General features: G+C 35.8%; 3 protein-coding genes across 5 annotated transcripts; 2 read left to right on the plus strand and 1 right to left on the minus strand.

Annotated features, from left to right (window-relative positions):
- Positions 1–518: 518 nt before the first annotated feature.
- LOC101892377 (methanethiol oxidase) lies at positions 519–2,690 on the plus strand. The gene is made up of 6 exons (XM_005178874.4): positions 519–677; positions 778–941; positions 1,002–1,471; positions 1,642–2,134; positions 2,199–2,324; positions 2,387–2,690. Exons 1-6 carry the CDS (start codon positions 665–667, stop codon positions 2,570–2,572), a joined length of 1,452 nt encoding a protein of 483 aa, XP_005178931.2. The 5' UTR covers positions 519–664; the 3' UTR covers positions 2,573–2,690.
- A 2,085-nt stretch (positions 2,691–4,775) lies between these two features.
- LOC101892549 (threonine--tRNA ligase 1, cytoplasmic) lies at positions 4,776–12,414 on the plus strand. Of its 3 annotated transcripts, none has more exons than XM_005178876.4 (5): positions 4,776–4,904; positions 7,834–7,894; positions 10,021–10,460; positions 10,524–11,194; positions 11,259–12,414. In XM_005178876.4, exons 1-5 carry the CDS (start codon positions 4,851–4,853, stop codon positions 12,172–12,174), a joined length of 2,142 nt encoding a protein of 713 aa, XP_005178933.2. In that variant the 5' UTR covers positions 4,776–4,850; the 3' UTR covers positions 12,175–12,414. The 3 variants fall into 3 exon arrangements, with proteins under 3 accessions (XP_005178933.2, XP_005178932.2, XP_011290653.2); XM_005178875.3 differs by having other exon boundaries at positions 4,822–5,220; XM_011292351.3 differs by lacking the exon at positions 4,776–4,904 and adding an exon at positions 7,332–7,557.
- Positions 12,415–14,049: 1,635 nt separating this feature from the next.
- Positions 14,050–16,233, minus strand: LOC101892835 (ras-related protein Rab6). The gene is made up of 2 exons (XM_005178877.4): positions 15,778–16,233; positions 14,050–15,698 (listed from the first exon to the last, which is right to left on the minus strand). Exon 2 carries the CDS (start codon positions 15,678–15,680, stop codon positions 15,057–15,059), a length of 624 nt encoding a protein of 207 aa, XP_005178934.1. The 5' UTR covers positions 15,681–15,698; positions 15,778–16,233; the 3' UTR covers positions 14,050–15,056.
- Between the last annotated feature and the right edge of the window lie 626 nt (positions 16,234–16,859).

The following is a 16,859-nucleotide window of genomic DNA, read 5'->3' on the forward strand; positions in this document are numbered from 1 at the left end:
CAAGTTCCTTCCAAATGGTGTAGGGTATTTAAAGTTTGATTCGGACGTATCGCGTCGTTTTAAGTAAAACACCCTAAGACTTGATATCACTAAAACCCGAAATTTTTTCTCGAGTGTAAGAAGAGTAAATTTCCATTAATTTTGTAAACATTAGTTTTTTCTCCTAATTGTTTTTGTGTGTCAAAAACAGGTTCAAAATTTATTAATTAACTGGTACTGGCCCCAATATTAGCAGATAACATATGGATAGTTTTTGTTGGTTTTCTTTCTTAAACAATAAACACACGCCTTTTTTTCTAATGATATGATGTCCACCGGTTTATAAACAACACAGATTATTCCGTAGCACCATGGTTCCAGAGACTTATCTGCCATATAAAACCGGTGTTGTATGTGTTTGTTTATCAACACTGCTCGTGCATTTTGCTGGTCATGTATGTGATCTGTTTGCTCTCTTTAGCTGTACAAGTGCTTAAGTTCTTATCGGTTCTCTTTCTTTTTGATACGAAGAAATAGATCTGGAATAAATGAAGATTATGCCTTGAATACGAATTGGTTCTTGGTTTGTTACTTGGCAAAATTTTGAATTCAGTTGTATTCCGATAGGGGAAGAGTCCATTTCGCTATTAGAATTTCGGTAGACTATTGGGAAAAGGAAACAAAAATGAGTGAACAAAGTAAAATCATAATTACATTAAATTTGTAGTTTGGACACGTTTACGTTGAGGAACATTTTTGCGCAGCAAATATTTAAATGCATCTTTTGCTATGTTCTAGAATGTTGTCATGGACCTGGCTATCCAACGCCCCTTGATGCCATGAAAAATGGTCCACGAGAGAAGTTATTGTATACGGTGACAGTACAGCCAAATTTGGACGAGCCCCATGGTGATTATCTTGCAACGGTCGATGTTGATCCCGATAGTCCCACTTATTGTCAGGTAAGTGGTGTAGATAACACTTTGCTTTGATTGGTTATTATTTGTTATTGATGTTGCTAGGTTATTCATCGCACTTTCACCAATCGTACCGGCAATGAATTACACCATTCCGGTTGGAATGCCTGTTCCAGTTGTTATTATGTGGACAAGAATGCCAAACGTATTCCAAAACGTGATAAACTTGTGTTGCCATCGGTTAATTCTGATTTTATTTATGTTCTGGATGTTGCAACTGATCCCAGGAAACCAGAAATTTGTAAAGTAGTCGATGGACAAGTCTTAAAAAGCCATAATGTAACGGCTCCCCATACAACTCATTGCCTGGCCGATGGAAATATTATGATTTCGATTATGGGAGATGCCGAGGGAAATGCTACATGTGATTTTGTTTTATTCGATTCGGAATTCAATTGTCTAGGTACATGGATTAAGGGCGATAAGAAACCCCATTGTGGTTATGATTTTTGGTATCAACCATATTGGGATGTTATGGTTTCGTCCGAATGGGGTGCTCCAAAGAAATTCAGAAGGTAAGAAATGATTTGCACTCGTGTAATTTATTTTGGTTGGGGCCAATTAATGAAGAGATAAAATTAACTTCATTAATTTGAAAAGAGAGGATCAGTTGTAATTATTTAAGTTTTTTAAATTAATTATGACGACTAATTTGATTGAATTTCTTGTTGTTTTTTTCCTTCAGAGGTTGGAGGGATGAAGACATGAATGATCTAACTCAGTATGGATGCCGTATAAATTTCTTCAAATGGTCTACCCGAACTCTATTTCAAACTATTGACTTGGGTATGGAGGGTTTCACACCGCTCGAGGTGCGCTTTATGCATGATCCCAAACGTGCCGAAGGTTTTGTCGGTTGCGCTTTGAATGCCAAGGTATTCTATTTCAAAAAGAAGGAAGATAGCGATGAGTACGTAAGCAAAAAGGTCATCGATGTGCCAACAAAATTGGTGAAATTTGGCGATAATGAACCTCAGCCTGTTGGTGGAATGGTCTCTGATATTATACTCTCATTGGATGATCGTTATTTGTACATTAATTTATGGCGTCATGGTGACTTGCGTCAATATGATGTTTCCGATCCAGAAAATCCAAAGCTTACAGGTCAAGTATTTTTGGGTGGGGCCATTTGTAAAGATTTAACAGATGTTGAAGTGATTGAAGACAAAGAATTGAAGGTAAAAATTAGGAAATTTTAAGTTATAACTGATAAAATATAGCAACAACTTTGCATTTTTCAAGGAACGTCCTGAGCCATGCGTGGTAAAGGGCCGCCGTCTTGAGGGAGGACCACAAATGATGCAATTGTCACTGGATGGCAAACGATTGTATGTCTCTACATCTCTTTTCTCGGCTTGGGATAAAATGGTATGTTTTTCTGACCAATGTTACTTCGAGTGGAATCATTTAACCATTTTTGCCTCCTATAGATGTATCCCAAAATGGTGGAGAAGGGTGGTCACATTGTTAAAATTGATATTGACCATGAAAATGGTGGTATGAAATTAGACGAAAATTTCTTGGTTGATTTCGGCAAAGAACCCTATGGACCCACATTGCCTCATGAAATGCGTTACCCAGGCGGTGACTGCACATCAGATATATGGCTCGCTTAATTGATTGTTCAACATATCTCTAATTTTGTAAATTATGTAAAAAATTAAGAAATACCTTTAAAGCTTTTTTTTTTCTAAATTTAAATACAAACATATACATCTACATTTTTGTACATAATTGTTTTTATTACGGGATTGTGTTCGCGTGCCAAAACACTTGGAAGAGCGAACAACACAATTATCTGCTGTCTTATTGTTTTTAATTTAAACAAATATTATGTAATAGTTTGACAATTATTACAAAAGTAAACATTTACATTAGCTTTAACCATAAAATGGAGGATATATAAACAATGTTCTAATGTTCTGCTCCAAAAATATATAATTTTAGTTTTCAGAATACTTCAAATATTTAATTGAATCACGAATCCATAATTGATAAGTACAGATTCAATGAAAAGAAATCAAGCACGCAAAAATAAACAAGTAAAAAAGCAGTAAGTTCGGCCGGGCCAAAAATTAAATCCGTTAAAAATTCTGTTAAAATCTTAAAAACACTTAATATAGCCGTTATATTGGGGTTTATATGAAGACGTGGACCTACATAGGTAACTTTTGTCATAAGCCTTTACAATATTTAAATACGAAACTTAAAAAAAATGCGGTGAGTAAGGTAAAATCATGGTAGAACTAAGAAGGTAAAGTCATGCAATCATATGTTTTAATTTTTTTTTTTTTTTCAAATTTATACATTTGACAACATCTCATTGTCAAGATCTCATCAAAATACCGAATATAGGGAGGCACCGTTATATCGGGGCTATACGAAGACCTGGACCTGCATAGACTATTTTCTGTCATATACTGTAGTTCCCATTACAAACTCTGAATACGAAATTAAAATCAATTCCGGTGAATGTCTCTAAAATCGTCCAAATATCGAATTTCGGCGGATTACATACGATATCGTGGACCTATATAGACATTTCTCTTCCAAGAAGCATGGTGCAATAAGGAGGTAGAACTGCTTTGTAAAACTACAGAAATACAGCCCTGAGGCTATGTCCGCTTCCTGTCAGAATTATTCAAAATTATATCCAACAAGTTCTTTTCATATATTTGATATTTTCTGTTCATTTCAAAAATTAGTCAAATAGCGGGAAAGATGAATAAAATGTCTGGATATTCTCTCAAAAATATGATCTCAAGTGTTCAATCTTTCAATTCCATGTCAAATCTGGTTAATATTACTAATGCGCTTCACGCAATTTAAGTTTCTTCCAATCATTGATTTTAAAAATATTTTGTTTTTATTTTTCAAAACAACAAACCCATACACAAAATTGGCAGAAGTCAGGCACACTTAGAAAAAAATTGTAATTAGCTGGGAGCTCTACCTTACCATTTTATTGTACTATGCCAGGAAGTACTCAGAAGGAACTCCTTTTGTGGATTTTCATTAAAAAAATTGGCTACAATCATCAAAATACCGAATATCGGGGAGTACCGTTATATGGGGGCTATACGATATCGTGGACCGATATTGCTTATCTTCGATCTTGGCCTGCCTGCAAACAAAAGACAGATCTGTGCCAAATGTTATGCGTTTTGACTCTAGCGTTATTACAACAGAAGGGAAGGGCTAAATCGTAATGATGCTTTGAAATTGGTTTCTCAAGTATAAATCACAGGGAGGAGAAAATTGCAGAACTTTTGTGTTAACTTTCAGTACCAATTTGCAACAATTGCAATGAAATTGAGGATAAAAAGACACACCTATCTTTTCAAAATCAGTTGTTACAAAAATTCTTATTTTCCACGTAAGTGGGGAGTGAATTTTAATATTTTGAGATGAAACTATATTTTCTTCCTATTTTGTACTCTATATTGTGGAAAATCCTAATATTTTAATTGTTGTAGGGTTAAGAGGATGTATTTTTGAAGTATATAAATGGATATGACAATTTTAATTCAAATCCTGTGGTTTAACACATTTATATGTAAACTTACTGTTGGACTCTATTACAGAGTGGCATTTTTCCCTTTTCCATCGAACTTAATCTAAAATTCTGGCTATTACAGGTTCTCTATACCATCTGACAAATGTTAACTTTCATATCTTCCCTAAATTTTGAATTCTAATATCATTTGAAACAAGAAACATTTAAAAAATAATTATTTCATTTACCTCTTTTTATCGCGGCAAAACCCAAATTGATGTATTACCATGTCACTGTAGACTATGAGCACTTGACACATGGTCTTGCGTACAACTTCAAGTTATCCCTAGGCATTTTAAGAGAGAATAACTTCTGTCTGTCAAATTATCGCTAGTAAAATGGTTGACAACGTGGTACCAGATTTGCAAAATTTGGATTTAAATAAAGAAAAGGCATGTTAAATTAATTTACATTTAACACTAAATTTAATCGAAGCTATATATCTATTGAAAAGTAATGAATACATTTGTGCAAGTGTTAAAACGAAACGAATTAAAGGCATTTCAAATACGCTTAATTTCGAGCAGTCAATATCTACGTGTGCTTCAATCGGCAAATAGTTGTGTCAGTCTTTCAGTCCAAAAAGAGCTGAGCAGCCACAGCAGACAACGTTCTTCACAACAACAACAACAGCACCTATTTCAACCATACCGGGAAATAAATTGCTGTATTAATCAGGGGACACTTTTAAGATCTTACGCTACTTTGGTTGGTGTTATTATGCGTTTGTTAAACAGATAGTAATTTGTTTAAACTAATATTTGTGTTTGTTTTTTTTTAATTACATTTAAGAGTTTTGTGTTTCAAAAGTAGAATCGAAAGTGATTCATATTGAAATTGAATGCATGTGCATTTACCCCTGTTACGTATGCTGAATGGTATTCAGAGTTGTAAAATTTGGGGTTGCAACTAAAGGTGTATGGTTTTGAAATGATGAGAATTAAATTTACACTTTGGCTCTGCAAGGGGCACCATATATTGTTGGTTTGTGAATGGAGAGACTAAAATTTGTGTGGAGAAATTGTGGGAACAACTCTAGTTTAGGTAGGTATTTTACCCTGATTTCCGGAAACTATTATTTTCTTGTGGGACGGACCCGTGACCCCAGATTTTTGACCCGAAAGTCCGGGTTCAAGACCTGGGCTAGACCCGCATCCACTTACGTGATATAGACAATATAGGTATCGTTTAATGGGGTCATTTAAATCGGTTCGGAAGTTATAGTTGGACCCGAATTTTTTTAAAACCCCTTTTTGTTTAATACCTTTTTGTCTATATTGGGTAAGTGGATGGAAATCTGGTGTCCCGGCTCCGTCCCCCAAGAAAAAAATAGTATCCCGGAACCAGAGTAAAAATACATACCAATGGGAAAAAAAAACTTCAAAAAAAAAAAAAAGTAAAAAAGCAGTAAGTTCGGCCGGCCGATCTTTGAATACCCTCCACGATTAAGGAAATTAAAACAAAAATCCGTTAAAAATTCTGTTAAAATCTTAAAAATACCGAATGTAGTCGTTATATTAGGGTCTACACGACGACGTGGACTTGCATAGGCATTTTTGTCATAAACCATTACAATATTCAAATGCGAAACTTAAATAAAAAAAATTCGGTGAACAATGTAGCTAAAATCATCAAAATTCCGAATATAGGGATATACCGTAATATGGGAGATATACGGAGACGTGGGCCTGCACAGACAATTTTCTGTCTTAGGTTGTAGTATTCATTAAGAAATTTAAACACCAAATTTGAAGCAATTCCTGTGAATAATGTCGCTAAAATCATCAAAATACCGAATATCGGTAGGTACTGTTATATGGGAGGTCAAATATCAAATTTGAAACAATTCCGGTGAATAATGTCGCTAAAGTCATCAAAATACCAAAAAAGGGAGGAAGCATTATATGGAGGCTATACGAAGACGTGAACCTGCACAGGCAATCTCCTGTCATAGGCTGTAGTATCCATTACGAACTTCAAATATCAAATTTGAAACAATTCCGGTGAATAATGTTGCTTAAATAATCAAAGTACCGAATATCGGGAGGTACCGTTATATGGGGGCTATACGAAGACGTGGACCTACATGGGCCATTTTCAATATCAAAAGTCCTGCAGACATAATATACAATTGAGTAAAATGTTATCAATCTACTTCATTTCGTTCGTAAGCTAGAGTGATTTCCGCATACGGATAGACATAGAATTTTATGCTGATCAAGAATATATATACTTTGTGGGATCTAAAATGTATATTTCGAGGTGTTACAAACGGAATGACAAACTTAATATACTCTCCATATTATGGTGGAGGGTATAAAAATTATAAGACGTATAGGGATTTGGATATTACATTTCCCCAGCTAGGGTATATTTTCACCACAACCTCCATTTCATTTATAACAGTACTTATGTACTTATGATTTTAATAACAAATTTTGGCTTGCAAGAACTAGCTTGTTTTATGAAATGAGAAAGTAAATTATTCGGACCAAAAAAAATGTTTGTAAGTTAAAATTGGGCTATTTTGATTGTCATTGCGTAATATTATTTCGTAATTAATGTCTAAATATGAATTGTCCAATTACATCTAAAATCCCATAGTTATAAAAGATTTCTAATCCACCTGTTATCTCCTTGTGTGCAGTTTTATCTGTAGAAGTTAGTTTTCGAGAAATTGCAACGGCAACCATATCGCAAGGCTCCAATATTTTTACAACTCTGTATATAACTTAAAGCTTTTTCCCAGTGTTACCACTATTTCACCTTATTTTCATCACACATCCTATCCTGCAATATATCACAATTAACCCATGTTATTGCATCAGTCGCTTCTTGTGTTTACTTCCATTTGATTAATACATGACTACGTTTTTATTTTTAAAGTGAATCAGTACAAGACAAGAAGACAACAATTACACAGCTGTTTAAAAATTTTTATTCAACGCCAAGAACAACTTTAGTGGAGAAAAAGATACATACACATACGCACACTCATAAATAAAAACACGTTGTTTTCATTGGAGTTGTAAAATGACAAAAAAAGTACTTCACGAAAAATATAAGAATTCTTCCATTATACAAAAACACGAATCATAGACAAAGTTTCATTAACTATTTACCTTCTGATATATTGACACGTAAAGATACGACAAGACCTATCACAGACGGCTTTTTAACAATACATACACACACACACCTAAATATTCGATTGTTTCTTTTTTTGTTAATGTTGAAGTGTTGTTTTCTATGCCCTAAATTTATTGAGACGAAGACAAAAATATTGTGTGTTATTGATTTTTCTTATTTTGATATTTACAGGCCAATAAAATGAAGAAGGAGAAGCAAAAGAATGCTCCAGCTACTGATGGTGGCAAGAAAGGTAAGCCCGTTTATTAAACAATGCTTGAAATATTCTTTTACAAATAGTTAAAATGTAAGTGTAGAGTAGAATTTACCAAATCATTTGTTTATTATATTATATTAGATCAAGAATTGTAGCCGGTAGATCAATTAATTAACACTCCGCAGTTATCTATGTAATTCTTGTGCTCATTTAATGCTTGGAAAAAATTGAAACCTTAGACATTATCTTTGTCACATACCAGCTTTTAGGGGCACGTCATGGGGAATAGACCTTAACAACAGTCGGCTTTGCCGACCGATATATATCCCCAGCCTTGAGTTATGATTATTCAAACTGCTGACCCATTATGGGGGAAGCAGTTGGCCAATATTGACCAATTCGTGTCTGACCTAAGACTGATGTAAATTTCGATAATCATCTCAGAATTCTGGTTAAGAGAAATATTTATATATAGCAAGTTGTAAAAAATCGCCGACTTGTTTCGCAAGTTATGACAGACATACAGGGTGGAATAAAAAAAAACTGCAACAAAGTCAAACGCAATAATTTTTACATTTATTTTAAATTTTATTGAATGAAAGCAAAAAATGTCGGAAATAGCATCCAATTTTAGAATAACTTTAACTGAGTGCGATGGTCTTGAGTCCTTTTGGAATGCCCAAGGTCTGCGGACAAAATGTTTGCTTGACCAAGGCTTTAATACACTCTACAGAATATTAGCGCGATAATATTCGGCATTGATTCTGATGACACGGACGATTAATACGAGCGAAGAGCGACCATCGGCTGTTATGGCGGCCCACACCATCACCATGGCCGGCGCTTGAGTTCTGGTGGCCAACCTAAGGTGCACATTTTCAGTTGACCTCTTTGGCAAGTAAACACAATCGTTTTGTTTGTTTACAAGCTGCTGGACAACGAATGTTTTCTCATCGGCAGTTCACCACTTTCGGGCAAGCGAAGCAACTCTTTAGCTCTTTTGAGTCTATTTTCTTTCTGTTGTGGTGTAAGTTCCTGCACTTTTTGGAATTTCAATGGCTTTACCTTGAGCTCATTTATCAATATTTCCCGAATGGAACATTGCGATATGTTCAGCTCACGAGCCATTTTTCGGCCCCTGCGACGAAGGTTTCGATCAAGTCGCTTCTTTACTTTTCGAACCATTTCTGCTGATGTTGCTGTTGTATTCCGTCCACTCCCTTGACAAAAGATTTATTCCCGTTTAAATGCTGGAGTGCTCTAACGATAGCCACTTGTGGTTTTCCAGAAAAATATAAAGAAATCACACTATCACGCTCGAATTCCATCACGCATAACTTTTTTTCTGGAAAATTCTCAGCAAAACAATATAATGAGCTGTCACTGGAATAATTTTAACAGCTGTCGGACGAGTGGCTTAGAAACGACAACAGTCTGAAGTTGGTTGCAGTTTTTTCATCTCACCCTCAAATTATATCATTTGATACGTCCAAAACGTGCCTCATCGAAGGTTTTAGACCCTAGGTCTCTTGGGACCAAATCCGTTTTAGGATATTTGGAGTTGATCTGGCGATGTCCGATTGTGCTCCAACTTTGCAAATCCTAATATTTGCATCAGTGCTAGGTCATGTGCGAAAATGGACAATATCCGTCAACTCCATCCAGTACATCCCCCACAAAGGGTCAAAATTTGGAATAATTATAACTCTTATAAATGTCCGATTGTCTTCAAATTACACACATCTCAATATTTATATAAACCCAAGGTCTGGTCTAAAGATGGGTTACATCGGTACACACCTTCTGGTAGCTCCCTCACAAAGGGTCAAATTTCTGAATATTCATGAAGCTCATAAAACGCGAAATTAAAATCCGATTCCATTCAGACTTGACACATCTCAAGATTTCCATTAACAAAAGATCAGTTATAAAGATAATAGAGATCGGACCATTCCTTTCTCCTCCACATAGGGTTCAAGATGTTGGAAAACAAAACGCTAAAAGAAAGCGAAATAAGCATAATTCTTCCAAAGGTCAAGAAGGTGATTAATTTGAAAAAATCTAAACTTATTCTAAAATATGATGCTATTTCCGACATTTTTTATTTATTTGATATAAATATTCAATTGATTAAACGTTTTCATTTCGCATTATTTTTTCAGTCAAAGAACTTAATCCATGGCCAGCATATATTGAGGAACGCAATGCTTTGTGGGAAAAATGCAAAGCTGAATATTTAGCCGAATTGGCTGCCAAACCACGTAATCCAATTAAAATTACTTTACCCGATGGCAAGCAAGTCGATGGCACATCATGGGAAACTACCCCCTACGATGTGGCTAAGGGCATTAGCCAAGGCCTGGCTGATAACACCATTATTTCCAAAGTTAATGGTGAAGTGTGGGATTTGGATCGTGTCTTGGAGGGAGATTGTACCTTGCATTTGCTGAAATTTGATGATCCCGATGCTCAGGCCGTTTTCTGGCATAGTTCTGCTCATATTATGGGCGAAGCTATGGAACGTATATATGGTGGTCATTTGTGTTACGGTCCACCAATTGCTGATGGTTTCTACTACGACATGTATTTGGATGGGGAGGGTGTAAGTATTAAAATGTTTGCATTTTTTCCCGTCCTTGGAAGGTAATTAATTTCTTTATTTTAGATTTCCACCAACGATTACCCAGTCATGGAGGGTTTGGTTAAACAAATCGTAAAGGAAAAACAACCATTCGAACGTCTAGAAATGAAAAAAGCTGACTTATTGGAAATGTTCAAGTACAATGAATTCAAATGTAGAATTTTGAATGAAAAAGTCAATACTGAAACTACCACGGTCTATAAGTGTGGTCCCTTGATCGATTTATGTCGTGGTCCTCATGTACGCCACACTGGTAAAGTAAAGGCTTTGAAGATCACCAAGAATTCCTCCACCTACTGGGAAGGTAAGGCCGATGCCGAATCATTGCAACGTGTCTATGGCATCTCTTTCCCCGATCCAAAGCAACTCAAGGAATGGGAAAAAATACAAGAAGAAGCCGCAAAACGTGATCATCGCAAGATTGGTAAAGAGCAGGAGCTGTTCTTTTTCCATGAACTTTCTCCCGGATCGTGCTTCTTCCAACCCAGGGGTGCCCATATCTATAATACTCTAATGAATTTCATTAAGTCCGAGTACAGGAAGCGGGGCTTCCAAGAGGTTATCACTCCAAATATTTACAACTCTAAATTGTGGATAACATCTGGACATTGGCAACATTATGCTGAGAATATGTTCTCATTTGAGGCTGAAAAGGAAACATTCGCATTGAAACCCATGAACTGTCCTGGCCACTGGTAGGTGTTGTTATATTGAACAAAAATCCAAAGAAACCCTTTTCATTTACTTTTTCCTTCATAGTTTAATGTTTGATGTGCGCAACCGTTCATGGCGTGAATTGCCTTTACGTATGGCCGACTTTGGTGTCTTGCATCGCAATGAACTGTCCGGTGCATTGACTGGACTCACCCGTGTACGCCGTTTCCAACAAGATGATGCCCATATTTTCTGTGCTCCTGAGCAAATCAAGAGCGAAATGAAGGGTTGCTTGGACTTTTTACGCCATGTGTACACTATCTTTGGTTTCTCCTTCAATTTGGTGCTTTCTACCAGACCAGAAAAGTATTTGGGCGAGTTGGAGCAATGGAATGCTGCCGAAAAAGCTTTGGCGGAATCTCTTGATGAGTTCGGTATGCCATGGAAAGAAAATCCTGGCGATGGTGCTTTCTATGGCCCCAAAATTGATATTACCATTATGGATGCATTGAAGAGAGCCCATCAATGTGCCACAATACAATTGGATTTCCAACTTCCGATACGTTTCAACTTGAACTACATTTCCGATGATGGTGAAAAGAAACGTCCAGTTATCATCCACAGAGCCATTTTGGGATCTGTTGAACGTATGATTGCCATTCTCACAGAGAATTATGCTGGCAAATGGCCATTCTGGTTGTCACCACGTCAAGTAATGGTCGTTCCTGTTGGACCTCAATTCGATGAATATGCCCAATCTGTACGAGATCAATTGCACGCGGCTGGCTTTATGGTCGAAGCTGATTGTGATGCTGGCGATACAATGAATAAGAAAATTCGTAATGCTCAGCTGGCTCAGTTTAACTTTATTCTGGTGGTTGGCGAAAAGGAACGCTCCTCGAATACGGTTAATGTTCGTACACGCGACAACAAGGTTCACGGTGAAGTTTCCATTGCTGATTTGATAACTAAACTACAAAAAATTCGCGATGAATTCATTACAAATGAAGATAGTTTTTAGATGGTTTTAAAATATTTCGAGAATATTACTTAATTCAATTTCTTTTTTCTTAAAATAACTATTTATTTAAACAAACGATTCAAAACAACAGTATATGGTGAGAAGTTCAACTTTATGAGATGAATGTATAAGCAAGCATGCATTTGTATTGTCATTTAAATGCCTCAAATAAAAATATTGTTAGCAATATTATTGAATAAAAATACCCGCTAATTGCCTATGAGTGGGCAACACAGAAAATCATGTTGTTTTTATGGAAACGTTTTTTTTTTTTTGTAATCCAAGGCAAAATTGTAAGTACATATTTTGTCTCATCGTAGTCACGTCACACAATATTGTAATTTAACTAGTTCCATGCATCAAGGAACCATTATTTGGTAATGAGTATTGTTACTGGGTAGCAAATGCTCTCAAAATCACATTTTCTCCGGGAAAATCTCAATTGTAAAACGAAAGAAAGTTTGCAAAAGAATTGAAATATGTCCAACAAAAAGCTACAGCAATAATAATACAGACCTCAAGTTTTTTGGTTTTTACATTAGTACACGGTGAGAAGAAAAAACTGCAACAACAGTCAGATAACGAGGTCTCTCTTGGTGTCTGTGGGTAAGATATGGAGGTGGTTTTAAAAATACATCCTATATTTGTACGAAGACTACTAAATGATAGTAAATTTGGTATTGGGGAAAGAAATAAGGCTGGAATCTCGAAATTTATTCTTTAGGTATCTTTTGTTGTCAAGTTTAAATTATAGAGGTGGTTTTGAACAAGCGTCCTATATTTGTGCGAAAGCTACTAAATTACACTAAATTTGGAATTGGGTCAATTAATAGGCTGCCAAAGAGGTCAGCTGAAAATGTGCAATTTCGGTTGGCCATCAGAACTCAAGCGCCGACCATGGTGATGGTGTGGGCCGCCATAACAGCCGATGGTTGCTCTCCGCTCGTATTAATCGACCGTGGCATCTGGATGGTGTATTAAAGCCTTGGGCATGCAAAAATTTTGGCCGCAGACCTCGGACATTCCAACAGGACTTAGCGCCATCGCACTCAGCACACGCCACCCAAGAATGGTTACAAAATGAGGTTCCTCGCTTCATTTCTAGCGCACAATGGCCACCAAAATCTCCGGATACCAACCGTTGGACTATTGTGTCTGGAGAATTTTGGAAAGCAAGGTTGGCACTCAAAAATACCAAAGTTTCGATTACCATCTGTGCTGCACTCCATCATTGACTTATTCCAAATTAGATAATTCTAACTCTTTCCGTTTGTCCAATACAATGTATGCAATTTTTACTACATTTTAGTACTTTCCATACCCTTTTAGTACTAATTTACAAAAACCCAGCTTCAGCCGTTTCGTCATGGCGTTGACTATAAGTCAGTAGGTTATTCCACTACCCTTTTGATATAAATAAATTAAAGAAATGAACTCTTGTTAAAAATACTTCCACAGGAATAGAAATCCGTACAGATATTCATGATTGGACTGAGATTATTATGCACCAACAAAGTGTTCCCATTCCAAACTGATCGCAACAGTCAGATAACGAGCACTGAACTCTTTAACATGCCCATATATCGATAAGAAATCTACCCAATCCATTTAGAAAAAAGTTGCTAATGCTGATAAAAACGTCGTTTTGAAAGCAATTTCATTCACACTTTGTTTGCCATATCCAACTTGTAATTTTAAAAGGTGGCCAACTGTTGCGCTTATTTTTAAAAAGATAATGGCTTTCAATCACTCTGTGATTGCACATATTTTCGCCGAACGATGATGATTAAAAGTACATGTCGTTGAATTTAGATCAGTAGACCATTTACCCACAAACGTATTCAAGATAAAATTGAGCGATAAGATAACGTAGGATTTCGAAACAAATTTCAGATTATATTAATTTATGAGGTTAAGAAATATTTAATTTGCTTTGCATTATTAAATTCATATATGGACACAACAACAGAACAAGTTAAAATTAACTAAATTGCAAACAATGGACTTGATATGACAATTTTGTGTTCGCACAACAAGTATATTGTAGTATATCACTAAAAATTCTAAATGGGCATATCATTGTTCTAGAAAGTAAAAAATATGATTAAGGATGGATAATAAGAAAAAAGTTCCTCTAACTCTAATAGCCGACTTAAAACATATAATAACAAAATTTCATAAAGAAGACTTACACTGACGACATAAAGAAAAACATAAGCCATGTCATTCCTTTGCTTTTATTTTAAATGGATTTTCTTATTAATTTTCATTTTCCTTGTGTTATTATAAGTATTTATTTATTTATTTATTTTACGTTATAAATAAACTTAAATATTACATATATCTTTAAAAAATAATAAATGTATAGTAGAAATGAATGTAAGAATATATATAAAAATGTGTGTGTGTGAAGTTGCCATTAAAAGTGATTGAAAGTCAGTTTTAAAAATATGTATGTATGTCGATAAAAACAAATCCATTTGAAATATAAAATTACTTTCCCGTATATATTTTGAAAACTGTGTACACAACACACATTTTGGCTTGTTTCTTTTTTAAAAATATTTTATTCCACTTTGTTTCTTGTGTTAGGGTTAATTTTTAGCTACTTTACTAGTTTAAAAAATTAAGTTCCACAAAGTCTTGTTTTCGCTATGGAAATTGAGAGGATGTTGCCTTATAAAAACAGAAGAAAACAATGAACAATGCCCTCTTAGGCATTGTTGATAGATTTCCCTCTGCTAGCCTGGTATGTCATCATTCATAGTATATGAATTTGGTTTGGGTGAAATGAATGTTTTGGGAGTAGGGGCCGACGTCAACGACAATTGGAGGAGGAATCAATGAAATGTTGAAGTTAGAACTGATATCAACGGCAGCATTCAGCAGGCACAGCCTCCCTCAGGATCTTTTGTCTCTTTCTGTGTGTCAAGAGTGATTTCTTGCATATCTTCGTTTGGCTTATTCTCTGTCGCCGAGTCCATACCCGGCAATGCAGCTGCCACACGTCGAAACAGCTGTTTTACGTTATAGCCGGCTTTGGCACTTGTCTCAATAAACATAACATTCAACTCTTTCGCTTTGCGTTCGCCCTCCTCCGTCGACACTTGCCGTTTGTCCGAGAGATCTGTTTTATTGCCCACTAACATGATAATGACATCACTGCCTCTTTCAGTTCGCACGTCATCGATCCATTTGGACGTTTGATGGAATGAATTTGTGTTGGTGATATCATAGACCACAACTGCCACGGTCGAATCCCGTATATATGATGGTATAAGGGAACGGAAACGTTCCTGACCAGCAGTATCCCACAGCTGTAAGCGCACTGTACGATCTTCCAAGTACATAGTCTTTGAAAGGAAATCAATGCCAATGGTGGCCTGGTAGGTGTTGTCGAAACTGTCGTACATGAAGCGTGTAATTAGCGATGTTTTGCCCACACTCTGTTCGCCCAAAAAGACCAATTTGAATTTACGCAAAGGATTTGCAAAATCTCCAGACATTTTGTTGCTGTTGTTTTTCTATATGAACACAAAATACAAAAGAAAACGGAACATTAAGTGGCCCACGTATACACAGCAAGAGAGACAATTAAATTACTTATTGCTTTTTTTTGAAAGGTACACAGCGGCAGTGGCTCCTTTAGTTTCTTCCGATAATTGTTTTGAACTAATTATCACTTCACTTCAAAGTAATATTGTCAACAATAATTACTTCGCTGGCTTGGGGAGTGAATGGAGTAGTTTACGTCGTTTGCTTGCGTATTCGGGGCTGGGCTGGTTACTTGAATTTTTCGCCTCTGCGTAGCTTTTTTCTAATCGCACTTGTCCTCCTTTGTATGAGTCTCTCAGTCTTTTATTGCGTATGCAACAAAAGTATAGCCCGTTGTATAGAATAAAAAAATTGCACTCTTTTCTTGTAATAAATTCTGTTTTGTTTTCTCAATTGAATTGCTAATTAAATTCTTGTTAAATTTTCTAGCATAAAAATTGACATTCTCACTTTGCTTTCCAACTGAGTCACCACCACAAATTGTGAATTTACCTGATTGGATGGTGAACGGCAGTATCGACGCACAGATGTCAATTGCGGCGACGTGTAATGTTAAGTTGTGGTAATACAGTGCGAGGTTGATTTAGACTATGTGGTGCATATTTATCCAAGCTAGATTTATTTTCATTACTTTTAAACTCTCAAATTGGCTTCAGAATTTTGTAATCGAACAGTACTCGTTTTTGATTGCATTCACTTGTTATTCATTTACCACAACGTCATAAAATACCTCCAAAATTTCACCTAGTCAGTTAAAGGTTAATGTCAAATTAAAAGGAAAAGACGACGGCAGAATTCGAGTGTGACTCTGGAATTCCTTTATGATATGTCACAAAATATACCATAGGAAGGCTTCAAGCTGCTTATGTACTCACTCCCATGGCACAATTACAGAAGGTAGAACAAAGCTACCCCCAAAATGCAATTTCTTTCTTTTGGTGCCTTTATTATGCCAAAAAAAAAAAATACAAATTTGGTGTATGTGTGTGTATTGTTTTGAATAAAAAATACAATAATTTAAAATTATTTCAAAATTGGTTGCAAAATAAATGCAAATTTTCGGCGTAAATGGGTAACAAGTTGTACAATTTTGTGATAAAACTGTATCGTCCTACTATTTTAGATTCCAT

This window comes from Musca domestica, unplaced genomic scaffold (genome assembly GCF_030504385.1).
Source record: "Musca domestica strain aabys unplaced genomic scaffold, Musca_domestica.polishedcontigs.V.1.1 85, whole genome shotgun sequence".
NCBI classification, from domain to species: Eukaryota; Metazoa; Arthropoda; class Insecta; order Diptera; family Muscidae; genus Musca; species Musca domestica.

Coding starts and splice junctions, on each gene's coding strand:
- LOC101892377 (XM_005178874.4), top strand. Junction 2,135..2,198: donor TTGAAGACAAAGAATTGAAG/GTAAAAATTAGG, acceptor GCATTTTTCAAG/GAACGTCCTGAGCCATGCGT. Junction 2,325..2,386: donor TCTCGGCTTGGGATAAAATG/GTATGTTTTTCT, acceptor TGCCTCCTATAG/ATGTATCCCAAAATGGTGGA.
- LOC101892549 (XM_005178875.3), top strand. CDS start 4,969: ATGAATACATTTGTGCAAGTGTTAAAACGAAACGAATTAAAGGCATTT. Junction 10,461..10,523: donor TGTATTTGGATGGGGAGGGT/GTAAGTATTAAA, acceptor TCTTTATTTTAG/ATTTCCACCAACGATTACCC. Junction 11,195..11,258: donor ATGAACTGTCCTGGCCACTG/GTAGGTGTTGTT, acceptor TTTCCTTCATAG/TTTAATGTTTGATGTGCGCA.
- LOC101892835 (XM_005178877.4), bottom strand. CDS start 15,680: ATGTCTGGAGATTTTGCAAATCCTTTGCGTAAATTCAAATTGGTCTTT.